The sequence below is a fragment of the Podarcis erhardii genome, assembly GCF_964252035.2.
Source record: "Podarcis erhardii genome assembly, chromosome: 14".
Taxonomy (NCBI): Eukaryota; Metazoa; Chordata; class Lepidosauria; order Squamata; family Lacertidae; genus Podarcis; species Podarcis erhardii.
In genome coordinates, this window is record NC_138503.1 from 48,154,483 (window position 1) to 48,171,481 (window position 16,999).

The 16,999-nt window shown below is 48.0% G+C and overlaps 1 protein-coding gene across 1 annotated transcript in view; it reads right to left on the reverse strand.

Moving 5' to 3' along the window:
- The window catches only part of SLC5A10 (solute carrier family 5 member 10), a 99,528-nt gene that overhangs the window by 69,184 nt on the left and 13,345 nt on the right, over positions 1–16,999 (reverse strand). The window contains exons 6-7 of the mRNA XM_081839743.1: positions 4,278–4,383; positions 3,583–3,663 (exon numbers count right to left, since the gene is read on the reverse strand). Coding sequence (XP_081695869.1) covers positions 3,583–3,663; positions 4,278–4,383 — 187 coding nt within the window. The remainder of the gene's footprint in view (positions 1–3,582; positions 3,664–4,277; positions 4,384–16,999) is intronic.

Below are 16,999 nucleotides of genomic sequence, written 5' to 3' on the forward strand. Positions count from 1 at the left end.
CTGTTTAGGACTTTAAAGGCCGCACTGGGGGGTGTCTGAGGGACACACACAGCCCACTGGGCACAGGCGGCCCACATTGCAATGCAAGGCAATTCCTAAACCATTTAAGCAGGTGCTTCTGGGTTTATTTCAGGCAGAGAGGTACAGCCGATCAGGGTCAGGGACTAGGAGTTGGATTCCTCTTCAACCAGGTGATGGAGCTGAGGACTCTGAACCTAAAGAGGACGGGCGTATGATTCTATATAGGGCCAGCCCCATACAGTGCTGCTACCCACTTAACCTGTGGGGTAAACGCCCCCCCCCCCGGATGTGTTCTGACTCAGAGGACTCTGCAGTAGGAGACCCTGGAAGACCTGAACCTTCCCTGCTCCATCACAGTAGGACAGGCACCCCCAAACTCGGCCCTCCATATGTTTTGGAACTACAACTCCTGACCACTGGTCCTGTTACCTAGGGTTGATGGAAGTTGTAGTCCCAAAACATCTGGAAGGCCGAGTTTGAGGGTGCCTGCAGTAGGAGATGGTTGGGAAAGGCTGTGTCCCTTAGTCAAGCAGGGTGTTGAATTCAAGTTTGTGAGAAGACTCAGGCTACACCTGGTTCCATTATGGGCTGGGTTGCAACTTTTTCCTTGCTAAGCCAACTTCAGAGGCAGAAGCTGCCTTGTGTCCTGCCTGAATTTTGTCCCACCTTGCCTTGTAACCAGCCCGGATCTCACCTTGTCCTACAGCATCTTGGGCCTTGGCACAAGACAAGCGGGTAAACGTATTCTCCATATGTACATGTTTTGAGATTCACACCTTTACAGTTAAAGGGATCACAGGTAGCAGGTGATGGGAAAGAGACCCACTCGTCCCTGAGACGGTGGAGAGCAACTGCAAGTCAGGCTATGCAGTCCTGGGCAAAGGGAATCGATTGCCCAAGTCTGCATTCTGCTTCGGATGTTGCCTGATCATCAAGGGAGGTTAGCAAAGGCTGAATCAGATTGCCCCCCCCCAAAAAAAAAAGTTGCAATAATGGTGATGAGGATTGAGTCACCCCGGGGTTTGCAACCCTTCCAGGGTGAGCCAACAGCTTCCCCAGACGGAAGCCCGCTTTTGCAAAGACATCGTGTCCCGAACCAAAACAAGCGCCCACAAATACCGCAGAGTAAGGCCGCTCTCTCGGGAAAGTTAATGATTTGAAGCAGTTTGCAAAAAGGGCAGGATTTGCAGCCTTTGTTTTGAGCGTCAACAGGAATTAGTGGCCGGGTTCTTTTCAAAGCCTCGTCATGGCAACCACGCAGCAAGCCACCCAACCAGGGCGTGGACAGGATTACCATGTGATCCGTCCCCCTTCAATGGTGGCTTTAGATGTAAGCTCCAGAGTATCGGCTGATTTAATGGGCTGCGGGGGCCGGTTCAAGGCGTTGGGGTGACTGAGGTCAGAAAGCCAAAATGGCGCCCACACCCATTAACTGACCTGGGACACAAGAGGTTTCTCTGCACAAGCTTTTCACTGAAACGATTATTACAAACAAAAGCAACGGTGCACATTGGTTTACTCGGAACCTTCTTAATTTATTCTGCACTTCAAACCCACTCGGATCACATCCACCTACCACATGTTTCAAGCATGTTTAGACCCCTTTGGCAGTCGTGGATTTCTGCCCCCCAAGAATTCCAGGAACTGTAGTCTATCCCTCACTAAGGTACAATTTCCAGCAGCCTACACAAACTGCAAGGGACGCGGGTGGCGCTGTGGGTTAAACCACAGAGCCTAGGACTTGCCGATCAGAAGGTTGGCGGTTCGAATCCCCGCGACGAGGTGAGCTCCCATTGCTCGATCCCAGCTCCTGCCAACCTAGCAGTTCAAAAGCACATCAAGTGCAAGTAGATAAATAGGTACCGCTCCGGTGGGAAGGTAAACGGCGTTTCTGTGCGCTGCTCTGGTTCGCCAGAAGTGGCTAAGTCATGCTGGCCACATGACCCGGAAGCTGTACGCCGGCTCCCTCAGCCAATAAAGTGAGATGAGTCAGCCACGACTGGACCCTTTACCTTTTTACACAAACCGCAAGCAAACTACAGTTCCCACTATTCTTGGCGGGAGGGGGGGAGCTGTGTGCTTTACTTGTGTGGCATGGATTTGAATTCAGATAGTATATACTAAACATCGTGAGGTTTTCTTTTGGGGGGGGGCTGGAGAGAGAAAGCCATGCACCACAGTCCAGTCGCCATTGGTTCTTCCTCATTAGGGGTTTAGCATGGAAACTCCCTGTTTTATTTCCTTTTTATTTACAGGGCACCCACAGGACAGTGTCATCCATTTCCCCTTTGGTTCTTCCCCCCCCCCCCCCGAAAGATAGAAGAGGAACTCTGTCTCCACAGGAGAATATGACTTTAGCCCTTCTCTTTTCTTTCTTTCTTTCTTTCTTTCTTTCTTTCTTTCTTTCTTTCTTTCTTTCCCCTCATTTTTAACTTGGGCAGTGATGTATCGCGGTAGTGAACCTATAACCACATTATTTGTGGTTGTATTGTGCATTTAGCGTAAAACTCTGGAACTGTATACACGATTCTGAACAAAGTAAGCCGGAGGTATACACTCGAGTATACACTTTCAGAGTTTGAGCTAAATACATTATTTCTGGTAAATGAGCCACAGCAGAGCTTTCCAAACTGTGTGTCATGACACATCAGTGTGTCGGCTGCAATGTGTAAGTGTGTTGCGCAAATGCTCCACATCGGGGCTGGAAAGGGTTTAGTTTAACCTCCGGTTTGCTAGCAAAACTGAATTGCCATGTCACGAAATGATGCACGTCACCAGCATGAACAGTTGGAAACCTCTGCGCTAGAGGTGTCATGAAAAATTTTGTCCCGGGCTTTTTAGACTCATCTACCCATGAAACCAAAGGTATGAAATATCTTGGCGTTATTTTCAGATCTACCCCAGTAACACACTAAACCACTCTGACTCCATAAGGGAAATCGAGAAGCTAAAGAACAACTGCCCTTGGGGAATCAGGACATTAGGGGCATATAAATGCAATGTCCTTTGCACCCATAAGGAACAGGAAATAGCCAAACTTCCTCCAAGGTTAAAGATGTGCTGCTGTTCTCAAGACTTCTTTTAAAAATCTAACTAGATACGCACTCCAACACAACTGGTTCACGCGGTTGCTGCAGGAGTTTGCCTCATTGTACAGCCTCCAAAGAAATTGTTTACAAATGTAAAAAGGTAAAATAAAAATTATAATGTTCCAAAAATGGTGGAAAGTTGCAGTTGTGTTCATTCTGTAAACTCTCGCTCTTTCTCTGTCTATTTAGTGCTGTGCCATAAATATATGAAGAGTCAGAAGACAAGTCCGTGCCCCAAAGAGATTACAATTTAGAAAACAGGCAAGGGAGGATGTGGGAGATGCATAACCCCTCAACCATCCTGATTTGAGCGGGACATCCCGGAACTACGGAAGCCATCCCGGCTTAAGATTGGATCCCGGAATGTCCTGTATTTTGGTGCACCACTCTGGTGCAAGTCAGAAGAGATCCTATGATCTTTCCTTGGGTGGTGGTGGGGGAGCAGAGTCAGGCCCACACAGGCAGGCCTTACCTGTTACTGTCAGGATAGTGGCTCCAATGACCATGATGAGAGTCTGCAGAGCATCTGTATAAATGACAGCCGCCAGCCCACCTGCAGACAGTAGACAGGGAGAGCAGTTCTGAATTGCAGAGCTGAGTTTCAATCAGCATAATTTGGAGTGCTTCCAGTTCCTCCCTGTGTTTCTAACAGAGGGAGCCCTTCAAAACTTGGGGGGGGGGACACGGGTGGTGCTGTGGGTTAAACCACAGAGCCTAGGACTTGCCCATCAGAGGTCGCGGTTCGAATCCCCGTGACGGGGTGAGCTCCCGTTGATCGGTCCCAGCTCCTGCCAACCTAGCAGTTCGAAAGCAAGTGCAAGTAGATAAATAGGTACCGCTCTGGCGGGAAGGTAAACAACGTTTCCGTGTGCTGCTCTGGTTTGTCAGAAGCCGCTTAGTCATGCTGGCAACATGATTTGGAAGCTGTACGCCGACTCCCTCGGCCAATAAAGCGAGATGAGCGCCGCAACCCCAGAGTCGGCCACGACTGGACCTAATGGTCAGGGGTCCCTTTACCTTTACCTATATGTTGGAAGCCACCCAGAGTGGCTGGGGCAACCAATTCAGATGGGCAGCGTATAAATAATAGAATCATCATTAAGGAATGGGACGTCCCTATTTTCATGGGAGAAGTGTTGGGGGATTGTGATCCACCGTGCATCTTACCTGCAATAGTGTAAATGGCAGTGACGACCAGCATGAGGACAGTGGAAAGGTAGAGATTCCAGCCTAGGCACACTTGAACAAATAGGGCTCCTGAATACAGATCAGCCTGCAGGGGTAAAGAGAGACACCATCACGTTTTTTTGGGGGGAGGGATGCTCAGCTAGGACAGGCAAAAGCCGCTTCAGAGCTTTGCCATGCTTTAAACCAGGGGTCAGCAAACATTTTCATCAGGGGGCCAGTCCACTGCCCCTCAGAGCTTGAGGGGGGCCGGAGTATATTTTTTTTGGGGGGGGGGGAAATGAGCAAATTCCTATGCCCCACAAATAGAAATGCATTTTAAATAAAAGCACACATTCTACTCAATGTAAAAACACCAGGCAGGCCCCACAGATAACCCAGAGATGCATTTTAAATAAAAGGACACATTCTGCTCATGTAAAAACACGCTGATTCCCGGACCGTCCACGGGCCGGATTTAGAAGGCGATTGGGCCAGATCCAGCTCCCGGGCCTTAGTTTGCCTACCCACGTTTTAAACTAACACCTGAATTATTTGTTTTAATAGCTATTTCGGTACCATCAGCCTACAGTGAAGGAAGCTGCTTCGTCTGATAGATTTCCAGCTGTCCATCAATATTGGGTTATGAGCATGGGAAGCAATAGGCCTAGGTTGCCACTTTTTCTGCAGACTGAGGCTCTTGTGCCTTTTAACATCTGGACATCAGGTAGAAATCCACAGGTGAATCCTTTCCAGGTATTAAGGTGCAAAGGTCCGCCCTATTGAATTCTTCTGTCATGGTGTTGCTCACAGCCTAGAGCTTCCCAATGGGGACATCTGGTTGCCCCACTGTGGAAAACACAAAACCCGACTGTAATTTTTGGTCAGATTCTGCAGGGCTCCTTCCTGAGGGGTGATCAGCAGTCTTAGCCCTGTGTTCGTAGCACAAGCAGAGACCAGGTCTTAAAGCCAGAAGATGGCTATAAATTCCACAGGTTCCCATCACTGGGGTGGGGGAGTTGCATGTGTTAACTTCCAGCCTGTTATGTGACCTGATAGGGGACTCATCACATTTTGACACATAAGAAACGCCTGCTAAATCAGGCCAATATCCCATCTGGTCCAACATCTGACAAACCGGACGTTTGTGCGAAACCCTCAAGAAAGGACCCGGGTGATGAAAGAAGAATGGAGGATGAAGTTGATGGACTACGCAGAATTAGATAAATTAACAGGAAGGATTCGAAACCTGTGGGATCAGAGATTCTTAGAAGACTGGAGTAAATATATGAACTATTTGAAAAGTGATTGTGATGAACAGATTACGCTTGTAGGACTGCAAGAAGTTTTGTAAGGTGGGTTATTTGAAATATTACAAGGAAGACTATGAAAAGAATTATTAGTTAAGGACAATGAAATGTAATATAGAAATTAAGAAATGCAGAATAAGTGATAAAGAATGGAAAATCATCGGAGGCGTTGACAGAAGTCTAAAACATTGCATAAGATGAGAAGATCTGTTGTATGACTGTTGGAACTGATATGTTAAAAAATAAAAATAAAATGTATATAAAAAGAAAGGACCTGGGTGGAAGAGCAACACCCTCTCCTCTCCACCTGGCCTACCTTACAGAGTTGTTGTGGTGATAAAATTGGGAGGAGAAAAGCAAACTGTCTTCAGCTCCTCTTAGGAAAGATGGGGTATAAATGCAATAATAAATAAAGTTTATTTTTTAAAAAAAAATCTGGAGCTGGAGCATCTCAACAACACATTTGGGAAGGGAAAAACATGTTTCCGCCTGAACCATGAGAACTAGAAACTTGTTTTGGAGGAAAGCTTGGTGAGCGGAAGCTGGCTGGGTCCGATGGGAGTTGGAGTCCAGGGTGGGGAGATATGACTGAGACCAAGTACTCAGTGGCTGACACAGGCCTGCTTGTCAACAAGACTTAAGGGGCAGTTTTGAGGCAGCAAGAAATTCCAGGCGAGATTTTCGACATCACAGTTTCATTATCTGGCTTGGCAGGGAGGAGAGGCACGCCCAACGGCAGGTAGGCACAAAGAAAACCATTGAGAAACCAACTGGCTCACCAAATGAGATTCCTTTCTGTCTCCCAACCCAGGGGGAGTTTCAGAGCTTTGGATTCCAAACACAGAAGGGTACGGGCGATACTGACTGCCAACAATTGCTGTGGGTCTTGTGACAGGCCACATTGCAAACCCCCTTCAGCCGATATCCCTAGAAAGTAGGGGCCACCCTACGAAACGGAGGAACTGTGGATTCATGGCAAGTGTGAGAAAAAGTCTTCTTCACCCAGCAGCAAATTAACTTGCGGAACTCACAGCCACAAGGTGTGGTGTCTTCAACAGCTGTGAAAGAGGACTGGACGTATTCACAGAGGAGGCAAAGAAGCTGTGTTAAACGGTGTTAGCCGCTGTGGTTAGGACCAGAAGTTCTGGATGATTTGGTCGTGTCTCAAAGCTGGTGTTCATGTTCTGTTGAACTCACAGAATCCTAGAGTTGGAATAGACTCCAAGAGTCATTGAGTCCAATGCCTTGCAATGAGGGAACCTGCCCATAGCCATCCCTGGGTGGGTTGGAACCACCAACCTTCTGGTTAAAAGCCAGATGCACTGACCCATTGCACCACAGAGGATGAGTTCTTTGGGTCTTGAAAGAGGGGCAATATAACTAGCTGCTAATGGCACTCATGGTAACTAACCATCTTACATCAGACCCTGCAAGTGTCCCTATTTTCCAGGGACAGTCCCGGATTTACAGAAGCCATTCTGGTTTCTGACTTGATCCAGGAATCTCCCCCTTTTCCTTAGGACGTCCTTATTTTCATCAAATAAATATTGGAGGGTATGGATTTATGCTACCCCTGAGCCAAGGAGATAACTATACAACCTTCAGAAGACGTCTGAAGGCAGCCCTTTATGGGGAAGGTTTTCAATGTTTAATGTGTTTTGATATATGTGGGAAGCCACCCAGAGGGACCCCAGAAGAGACTTCAGCCCACATTGCTTAAACATTTTGGGTGTAGTAGACCCAATTTGAGTCACATGGAATTGAGGCAAATTGATTGATTTTTGTTGCTATATATATTTCAGCAATCCCAAAGTTTGGAGTCAGTAGCACAGATGTTGTAAGGGTGTGGTGGAACAAACCCCGTTGAAGAAGATAACGGTGGTTACCCAGAACTTGTTGCTGGTTGCAAAGACCACCTTCTCATAAGCTGCCGGCTGAGTCATGTCTTCTGCCCATTGTACAATTGGGGCGTTTGTGTGTGTATAGACTTCTCCTTCCAGTACGGAAGTGCATACCCTCCAATATTTCTCTGGTGAAAATAGGCACGTCCTATTCCATAATGATCACTGCAGATGGTGACAGCAGCCACGAAATTAAAAGACGCCTGCTTCTTGGGAGAAAAGCAATGACAAACCTCGACAGCATCTTAAAAAGCAGAGACATCACCTTGCCGACAAAGGTCCGTATAGTTAAAGCCATGGTTTTCCCAGTAGTGATGTATGGAAGTGAAAGCTGGACCAGAAAGAAGGCTGATTGCCGAAGAATGGATGCTTTTGAATTATGGTGCTAGAGGAGACTCTTGAGAGTCCCATGGACTGCAAGAAGATCAAACCGATCCATTCTTAAGGAAATCAGTCCTGAGTGCTCACTGGAAGGACAGCTCCTGAAGCTGAGGCTCCAATACTCTGGCCACCTCATGAGAAGAGAAGACTCCCTGGAAAAGACCCTGATGTTGGGAAAGATGGAGGGAACAAGGAGAAGGGGACGACAGAGGATGAGATGGGTGGATAGGATTCTCGAAGCTACCAGCATGAGTTTGACCAAACTGCGGGAGGCAGTGGAAGACAGGAATGCCTGGCATGCTCTGGTCCATGGGGTCACGAAGAGTTGGACATGACTAAACGACTAAACAACAACAACAACAATTCCATAATAATAATGATGATGATGATGATGATAATAATAATAATAATAATAATAATAATATAATTTTATTATTTGTACCCTGCCCATCTGACTAGGTTGACTAGGTTGCTCCAGTCACTCTGGGAGGCTTCCAACATATATAAAAACATAATAAAACATATAGGTTTGGGAGGGGGACTTCCCTGTACAGGCCTTCCATTAGATGTCTTCTCAAGGTTATTTATCTCCTTGGCTCGGGGATCAAACCACCTTAACTAGAACAATGGCTCCACAATGGAGCCCTGGGCATATGAGTCTTCACAGGCACTATCATCACTGCAGCAGGTCCAGGGGGCTTTCTGTAGTGGGGACCCTGCTAGAGTGGCATAGCATGGGTTGCCAGTGCCCGGTGGGAGGGAAATGGATGGAGTACCCATGTGAATTCAACTGCCTAATGGTATTTACAGCCCCCAGGAGATCACAGCCGCAGAGACCAAGAAAGAAGAGTTGTTCCATTGTCTGGAGAGGTCGCTTCCAGGCTCGCCTGGAGAAGCCGTTTTCAACAGAGCCCAAAGACGGAAGCATGCAGCTGTGTTGAGGCAGCACCGGATGTTGAAATTTTGCACCTCTAACAATTTTGCACCCATGTAGCCCCCCCCCCACCGCACTATGCCACTGCCCTGCTAGGCTGCACCCTCTCAGCAGATCCCTGATCATGCCAGCCTCTGGCATCAGCCAACAAAGCAGGTCGTCTTCATTTAGCCAGATGGCTATAGATAAGCTTCCTTCAGCCTCATTGCACTGAATTTTCATGAGCTTTTCCCCTAAAACCTGCCTCCTCCGAAATCACACAGGCAAGGGGGGAAGGGCGATTGCTTTCATCTAATTCAGAGGTTCTCAACCTGTGGGTCCCCAGATGTTGTTGGACTACAACTCCCATCATCCCTGAGCTCTGGCCTTGCTAGCTAGGGGTGATGGGAGTTGTAGTCCAACAACATCTGGAGACCCACAGGTTGAGAAAGGCTGATTCTAATTCCTTTCTCTGTTGTTGTTGTTGTTTTGCCAGCTCAGCAAAAATAAAATAAAAAATTGCTGGCCTCCTGTTCCCTCCAGGCAGAGCGACGGAGGCAGCAACGCGGAAGGCGGCAGGTGGGGCTGCCCGGCATTTTCACTCTTTCAACTTGAACAGATTTGTTCTCTTGGCACCTGCCCCGACTTTGAATCGCCTGCCAAGTCGCTTCTTCATGCTTGGCTCCAAAGCCAGCTGCACACTCTGGCTACAAAAAAGAGAGAGCGCTTCTGTTGACTCCCCAGCTGTCCTCAGAGAAGGGGTGGGCCACGAGGTCGAGCAGACACGTGTGGCAAAAAGAGATGGTTAAATTGGGAGGGATCTCACAAGCCTGGAAGTCACAGGAGCCTCCCCACGCTTCCTGACAGTAAGAGCTGTTCGACAGTGGAATTTGCTGCCAAGGAGTGTGGTGGAGTCTCCTTCTTTGGAGGTCTTTAAGCAGAGGCTTGACAACCATATGTCAGGAGTGCTCTGATGGTGTTTCCTGCTTGGCAGGGGGTTGGACTCGATGGCCCTTGTGGTCTCTTCCAACTCTATGATTCTATGATTCTATGATTCTAGGTCAACTGGACCTTAGTATCTTAGTTCACTGCTGAGAGACCTTTCAGAAACTGGAGGTTCCTCATGAGGGCTAGCAACAGGGTTAGCATGCAGAACCCCCCAAAAGGCTCCCGGAAAAATATAATAAACTGTATGTCCACAACCAGTCCTACACAACCGCAAGCTCGCTATGTAGTGTTTCACAAGCTTCTCTCTGAGTCGCATAAACTATGAAACTCATTGCCCCAGGAGGCAGTGATGGCCCGCAGCTTAGATACTGCTACTAATAATAATTCTATTAATTATATGCTGTCTATCTGGCTGGGTTGCCTCAGCCATTCCAACAGATATGAAAATGTAAGAAAACATCAAACATTAAAAGCTTCCCTATACAGGGTTCCTTCAGATGTCTTCTGAAAGTCAGATAGGTTTTTATTTCCTTGACATCTGACGGGATGGTGTTCCACAGGGCAGGTGCCACCACCAAGAAGGCCCTCTGCCTGGTTCCCTGTAACCTCACTTCTCACAGTGAGGGAACCGCCAGAAGGCCCTTGAAGCTGGACCTCAGTGTCTGGGCTGAGTGATGGGGGTAGAGATGCTCCTTCAGGTATATAGAGCTGAGACCATTTAGGGCTTTAAAGGTCAGCACCAACACTCAGAATTGCACTCAGAAATGTCCTGGGAGCCAGTGTAGGTCTTTCAGGACCGGTGTTATATGGTCTCGGCGGCCACTCCCAGTCACCAGTCTAGCTGCTGCATTCTGGATTAGTTGTAGTTTCCGGGTCACCTTCAAAGGTAGAGCACATTGCAGTAGTCCAAGCGGGAGATAACCAGAGCATGCACCACTCTGGCGAGACAGTCCACAGGCAGGTAGGGTCTCATATGCGTACCAGATGGAGCTGATAAACAGCTGCCCTGGACACAGAATTGCCCTGTGCCTCCATGGACAGCTGTGAGTCCACAGTGACTTCCAGGCTGCACACCTGGTTCTTTAGGGACACAATGGCTCTGCCCTGCTTCCACAGTCAGAGGCAGAAATGCTTCTGAATACCAGTTGTTGGAAACTGCCGGAGGGGAGAGGGTTCCTGTGCTCAGATCTTGCCTGCAGGCTTCTGCTTGGCCACTTTGAGAACAGGAGGCTGGCCTAGATGGGCCACTGGCCTGATCCTGCTCTTCTTATATTCAGCTTTCCATTTGCAATATGAGGATAACACATTAGCCTGCAGGATGTTTGCCAGGATGAAGTAGATTAAAAAATGGAACACCTGAAATGTGCTAGAAGTAGTGCTTTTTAAAAAATTGCTTCCAACCTGGGTTGCCTTGCACAAGGGCAGCTGGAGGTTCTTCTGCAACTCTGGCTCCATACCCTATTCTCTGTGTAAGCCTCTCACTCCAATCTGCATGATTCAACTCCCTCTTCCAAGAGAAGGACGATCCATAAATCTGGCGGCAGCTATCAAGACGCCACCCGGGTGTGTGTGTGCACTTGTTGGTCAATATCTGACAGGTTGCAAAAGGGATGTCAGAAAGGAACGAACTCGCTTTGCTGGAGGAGGAGATAGACTGCAAAATCCTGAGCAAGTTCAAAGGTGTAATGCAGAATTGTTTGCTTTTTTTCCCTGGAAATTTGTTTAGAGACTGACAACAAGCAGCTGGACAGGATCCTGGGCTCTGGTCAAGACAGCGCTCTGTCCCCGCTGCCAGCGATTTTTTGAAAACGTTCCGATTTTGAGCAAAGCCAGTCCAGAATGCTTTGATGGCTGATGCCAACCATCACTGCCACTCGGGTACAGATGACTCCACTACTGGCAGCTGAATCTTATTTAACAGAAGAACAGAATAATAGCCTGTTGGATCAGGCTAATGGGCCATTCAGTCCAGCATCCTGTTCTCACAGTGGCCAACCAGATGCCTGTGGCAGGATCTGAGCACAAGAGCAGTTTGCAGGGGAGAGAAAGAGAGAGAAAACTTTATTCTCATTAGCCAATGGCCACAGCAACAGTAAAACATTACAGTATACGCAGAAACGGAAATTTGATATAAGAGCACAATTTAAAGTCCTGAATCGACCGTCAATTAGTGGTCCTTATTCTGATTGCCCCTGCTATGAACCTAGCAACCTTTGCTGTTATCTGCTCATTTTGATCTGATAGAAGAACGGACACTGTGGCAATGGTTGAGCGCCCTGGAATGGTTAGTACGAGTGGGGAGATGATCTCGTTCCTCAGAGAGTGCAAGACAGGAGGACGTGTGCCGCTGTTTCGGTGCTACCGTCTCCACAGGGGCAAAGACATTTCTCAGGCAGGATCTTTTGGAATCGACCGTCAAGTACCGCAGATGGCAAAACATCCAGTCTTGCAAGTGTAAAAGCACGTCTGTATTTTGGGATAATAAGTTTGTGCAGCTATGGGGCCAGAGAATCAAAATGGAGAGGTGGAAACTGAACATTTGTTGTTGTTTAGTCGTGTCTGACACTTCATGACCCCCTGGACCAGAGCACGCCAGGCACTCCTGTCTTCCACTGCCTCCCGCAGTTTAGTCAAACTCATGCTGGTAGCTTCGAGAACATTGTCCAACCATCTCGCCCTCTGTCATCCCCTTCTCCTTGTGCCCTCCATCTTTCCCAGAATTAGGGTCTTTTCCAGGGAGTCTTCTCTTCTCATTCGGTGGCCAAAGTATTGGAGCCTCAGCTTAATGATCTGTCCTTCCAGTGAGCACTCAGGGCTGATTTCCTTCAGAATGGATAGGTTTGATCTTCTTGCAGTCCATGGGACTCTCAAAAGTCTCCTCCAGCACCATAATTCAAAAGCATCAATTATTTGGTGATCAGCCTTCTGGAAACTGAACATATCAAGGGCAGAATTTCCTTATAGTGGCCAGGTTGTTCTGATGCTCGATTTCTTTTAGACGAAGACCAAGTAGACTGTTTTCTTTAGTGGGGCCCATAGTGAGTAGGTGTTGTGGGGATAGGCCACAAGAGTGAAGTTTTTGATAGACGGTTTTAAGCCAGGCACTTTTATGGGAGTCTTGAAGTACTAGGGATAGTCAACCGCTCCCCTCCAGTGGCAGAGCACAGCCATTGTGGCTAGTCATTGATAGTGTTATCCTCCAAGAATTTCCCCCGTCTTCTTTTAAGCCGTCTTGGTTGGTGGCCATTTCTGCCTCCTGTGGAAGGGAGTTCCACAGTTCAACGATGCGCTGCATGAAAAGGTACTGTATTTTTTGCTCTATAAGACTCACTTTTTCCCTCCTAAAAAGTAAGTGGAAATGTGTGTGCGTCTTATGGAGCAAATGTAGGCTGCGCAGCTATCACAGAAGCCAGAACAGCAAGAGGGACTGCTGCTTTCACTGCGCAGCTGTTCTGGCTTCTGAGATTCAGAATATTTTTTTCCTTGTTTTCCTCCTCCAAAAACTAGGTGCGTCTTGTGGTCTGGTGTGTCTTATAGAGCAAAAAATACGGTACTTTATTTTACCTGTTCTGAATCTTCCAGCATTCAGCTTCATTGATTTTGGGAGCGAGGGAGAAAAGGTTTTTTTCCCCTCTGCTTTCTCTGTGCTGTGCATTATTTTAAAAAACTTTTGTTTCAACACCGGTCCTCCACTGCAGGCAGCAGGCTAGTTAAGGAGGTGAATGGCAGGCCATGGATCACGCAAACACACACAACTCTGATCTCCTGGCTATTTCCCTCTGCTGGAGAGTCACTCAGAACAGCCAGGGGGCTTCCGCCTGAGAGTGGGGGAGAAATTTGGTTCAGTTCACACCAAAAAGGAAACCCATCAAATCTACAGTTTCCGAAACAATATGCAAAGTGAAACCCAGCTTTCCTTCAAAATTTGCACGTGTCTGAATTTTGTAATCTAGTTCTCTGGCCTATGTTAATACAATTACAGAGGTTTGGAGGAAGACCGTGAGTGGAAACAGCATACGAAAATGCACTATATTGCCGAAAATTGCCTACAATCATATGGACGTTAGTAAAAAGCTATGTGCAAAAAATGTAGGAAAAATTCAAACTAAAATGATGGTGAATTTCCATGAGGATTATTTTGTTTTTCAAATAACGAAAGTTGCAAATTTCTGCAGAAATGCAAAGAAATGAATTTAAGATTGGAAAAGGGGGAAACTGAAAGAAACTGGGCTGCTGAGAGTTGCTAGGAGGCCCTTCTATTCCCCTCAAAAGGCTTTGATTCCCAGAGTTCCCTGGGAAGAGGGATTGATTGTGTTAGACACTCTGGGAATTGTTGTTCTGTGAGGGGAGTTACGGTGCAACTCTCTGCACCTTTACCAAACTACAGTTCCCAGAATTCTTTGGGGTGAGTTTAAGCAGTTGCAGCTGCTTAAAGTGGTACCAAAGTGTTTTAAATGTCAGGTATAAATGTGTCCTCAGTCAATATGCCCTAAAGCAGCCTTTCTCAACCTGTGGATCCCCAGATGTTGTTGAACTACAACTCCCATCAGCCCTAGCTAGCAAGGCCAGAGCTCAGGGATGATGGGAGTTGTAGTCCAACAACATCTGGGGACCCACAGGTTGAGAACCACTGCCCCAAAGGGACACAGCTACCCCTTCCCTCACTCTTCCCCCCCTCTGGGCCCGATCCGTACACCCACCCAGAGGGAGAGCGCATGGCAAGTGGAAGGAGCACCTCCATCCCCCTCGCTCAGAGAGAGCAGGCTTGGAAGACACAATAGCAAGGAACAAGACCAGCTGTGGACCCCTTGCAGAAGTGAGGGGTCCTTGACGGATACCCAGTGATGCTTCTTGCTGGTACCTGCCCTCTCTGAGGTAGCGCAAGGGCGCCAAACCATCCAGGTGCCCTTGTTTCATGCTCTGTCTGATCTCGTTTCAGTCAGGGCAAGGAAACAACGCAAATGGATCTACAACCTGTTCCCTCTCCCCGCCAGAGCTTGCCCTGCCCCACGCCCTCTCCTGCAGCAACTTGGGAGGCATCAAACAAGTCGGCTGGGGCCCTCCCTTCTCTCTCCTCACGAGTCTTCACCCTCACACAGAACAGCCTTTTCCAAGTCAGATCACGCCAGCATTAGGTCACCCAGAAATATGAATGCTGTGCTGTTTTCCCGGGCCGGCTAAAAACCACAAAAGCTTTGCTCTGTTGTTTTTCCTCATATGTTCCAGAGGTTCCTAATTCCTTAGACATCTGTCCCCGGCTAACTGCCTGAGCAGCCTCAGCCCAGTATACCTGAAGGAGTGTCTCCACCCCTATTGTTCAGCCCAGACACTGAGGTCCAGTTCCAAGGGCCTTCTGGCGGTTCCCTCCCTGCGAGAAGTGAAGTACAGGGAACCAGGCAGAGGGCCTTCTTGGTGGTGGCACCCGCCCTGTGGAACGCCCTCCCATCAGATGTCAAGAAAATAAACAACTATCTGACTTTTAGAAGATATCTGAAGGCAGCCCTGTTTAGGGAAGCTTTTAATGTGTGACATTTTAATGTATTTTTAATGTTCTGTTGGAAGCCAGCCAGAGTGGCTGGGGAGGCCCAGCCAGATGGGTAGGGTAATTATTATTATTATTATTATTATTATTATTATTATTATTTTAGAAAGGACCATGAGGGTCATCTAGCCCAACCCCCTGCAATGCAGGAATCTTTCACATGACGTGGGGCTCAAACCCACCACCCTGAGATCTCATGCTCTACCGACTGACTGCCTTTTAATTTGTCACTGCTGCTGCCCTTTGGGGAAGTCTTGTCCAAACCATTAGAGTCGCCAATTTTCAGGGTTTAAACAAGGCTTCCTCAACCTCGGCCCTCCAGATGTTTTGAGACTACAATTCCCACCATCCCTGACCACTGGTCCTGCTAGCTAGGGATCATGGGAGTTGTAGGCCAAAAACATCTGGAGGGCTGAGGTTGAGGAAGCCTGGTGAAAAACATTCTTCAGGGGCTGCAGAAAAAAAAGAGCACTCCTGGATCAGATCAAGGGCTGGTCTGATGGCCCAGAATCCAGATTCTTGCAGTGGCCAACCTAATGTTGATAGACAAGCTACAAGCAGAGCATTACTGCAATAGACCTCTCTTCACATGCAATCGCCTTCAACTGGTATTCAGAAATATATTGCGGCCCCATTCATGCCATACGTTTAATCTACAACACCACTTTAAAAAGCTGTGGCTTCCCCCAAAGCATTCTGGGAACTTTAGTTCATTGAGGGTGCTGGGAGTTGTTTGCAGGCCCCTATTCCCCTCCCAGAACTATAATTCCCAAAGTTCCCTGAGGGATCAACTGCGCTCTGGGAATTGTAGTTCTGTCAGTGGAAAGAATAACGACTCTTTCAATCAAAACAAAATCAGCAATGAACTAAAAACAGATGGAAACACAGGCCAGCTTTCTAAATGTATGCATAGGCTTGTCTAAAGAAAAATGTTTTAGTAGGCGCCGAAAAGAGCACAGCGGAGGTGGCTGCCTGGTATCAAGAGTCGGGGAGTTCCAGAGTTTAGCTACACTAAATGGTCAATGAGGAACAGGTATTATGGGGCATTTGTAACAGGGCCAGTTCCACCCATCAAAGCAGCCATATCTGGGACAAGGCGATCTCTCATGCACACCTGTCCCAAGTTGTTAAGGACTTTCTATTCTGATAGCAACCCTTTGAACATGGCCTGGTAGCAAATCGGTAACGAGTGCAAATCTTGGAGCCTCCTTCGAAACACACAAACGCTTGTGCCACCCCAGTGTTGCTGTTGCTTACGGAGCTCAGTTCCTGTTCTCGGTTCACACACCTGGACCACATCAGAGGCAGCGGGACGGGGTGAGACTTTACATTCTTTGCAGGATTAAGGGCTGCTCTGGCATAACCCAAGCGCAGCACGCACCTCGCCCCTTCTTGGCATGGCAATGCCCCGGGGCTGAGGCCCAGAAGGCTGACAAGGGGTTGACCTACTTCAGCCTCTTGCCTTGGGATGCTGGGAACAGTTCTGACATTTAAAGACACCGCCAGTTCCATCACAGGGGGGTGGAGCGACAGAACAAGGAGTCCTGCAGCCTTGAAGAGCAGCTGCAGAGGAGCCTTGTTGCTTAAGTCAGGGAGCAACATGACTTTTACCGGGGAACCGAACCAAGACTGATCCCATAAGCTGCTGTGGTCCGAGAGGTACACAACCCTGCAGTTCTCCTTTCGGCCACAGCTCTGCGGTGGCGCCAGAGTCTAGCGCCGCTCCAGCC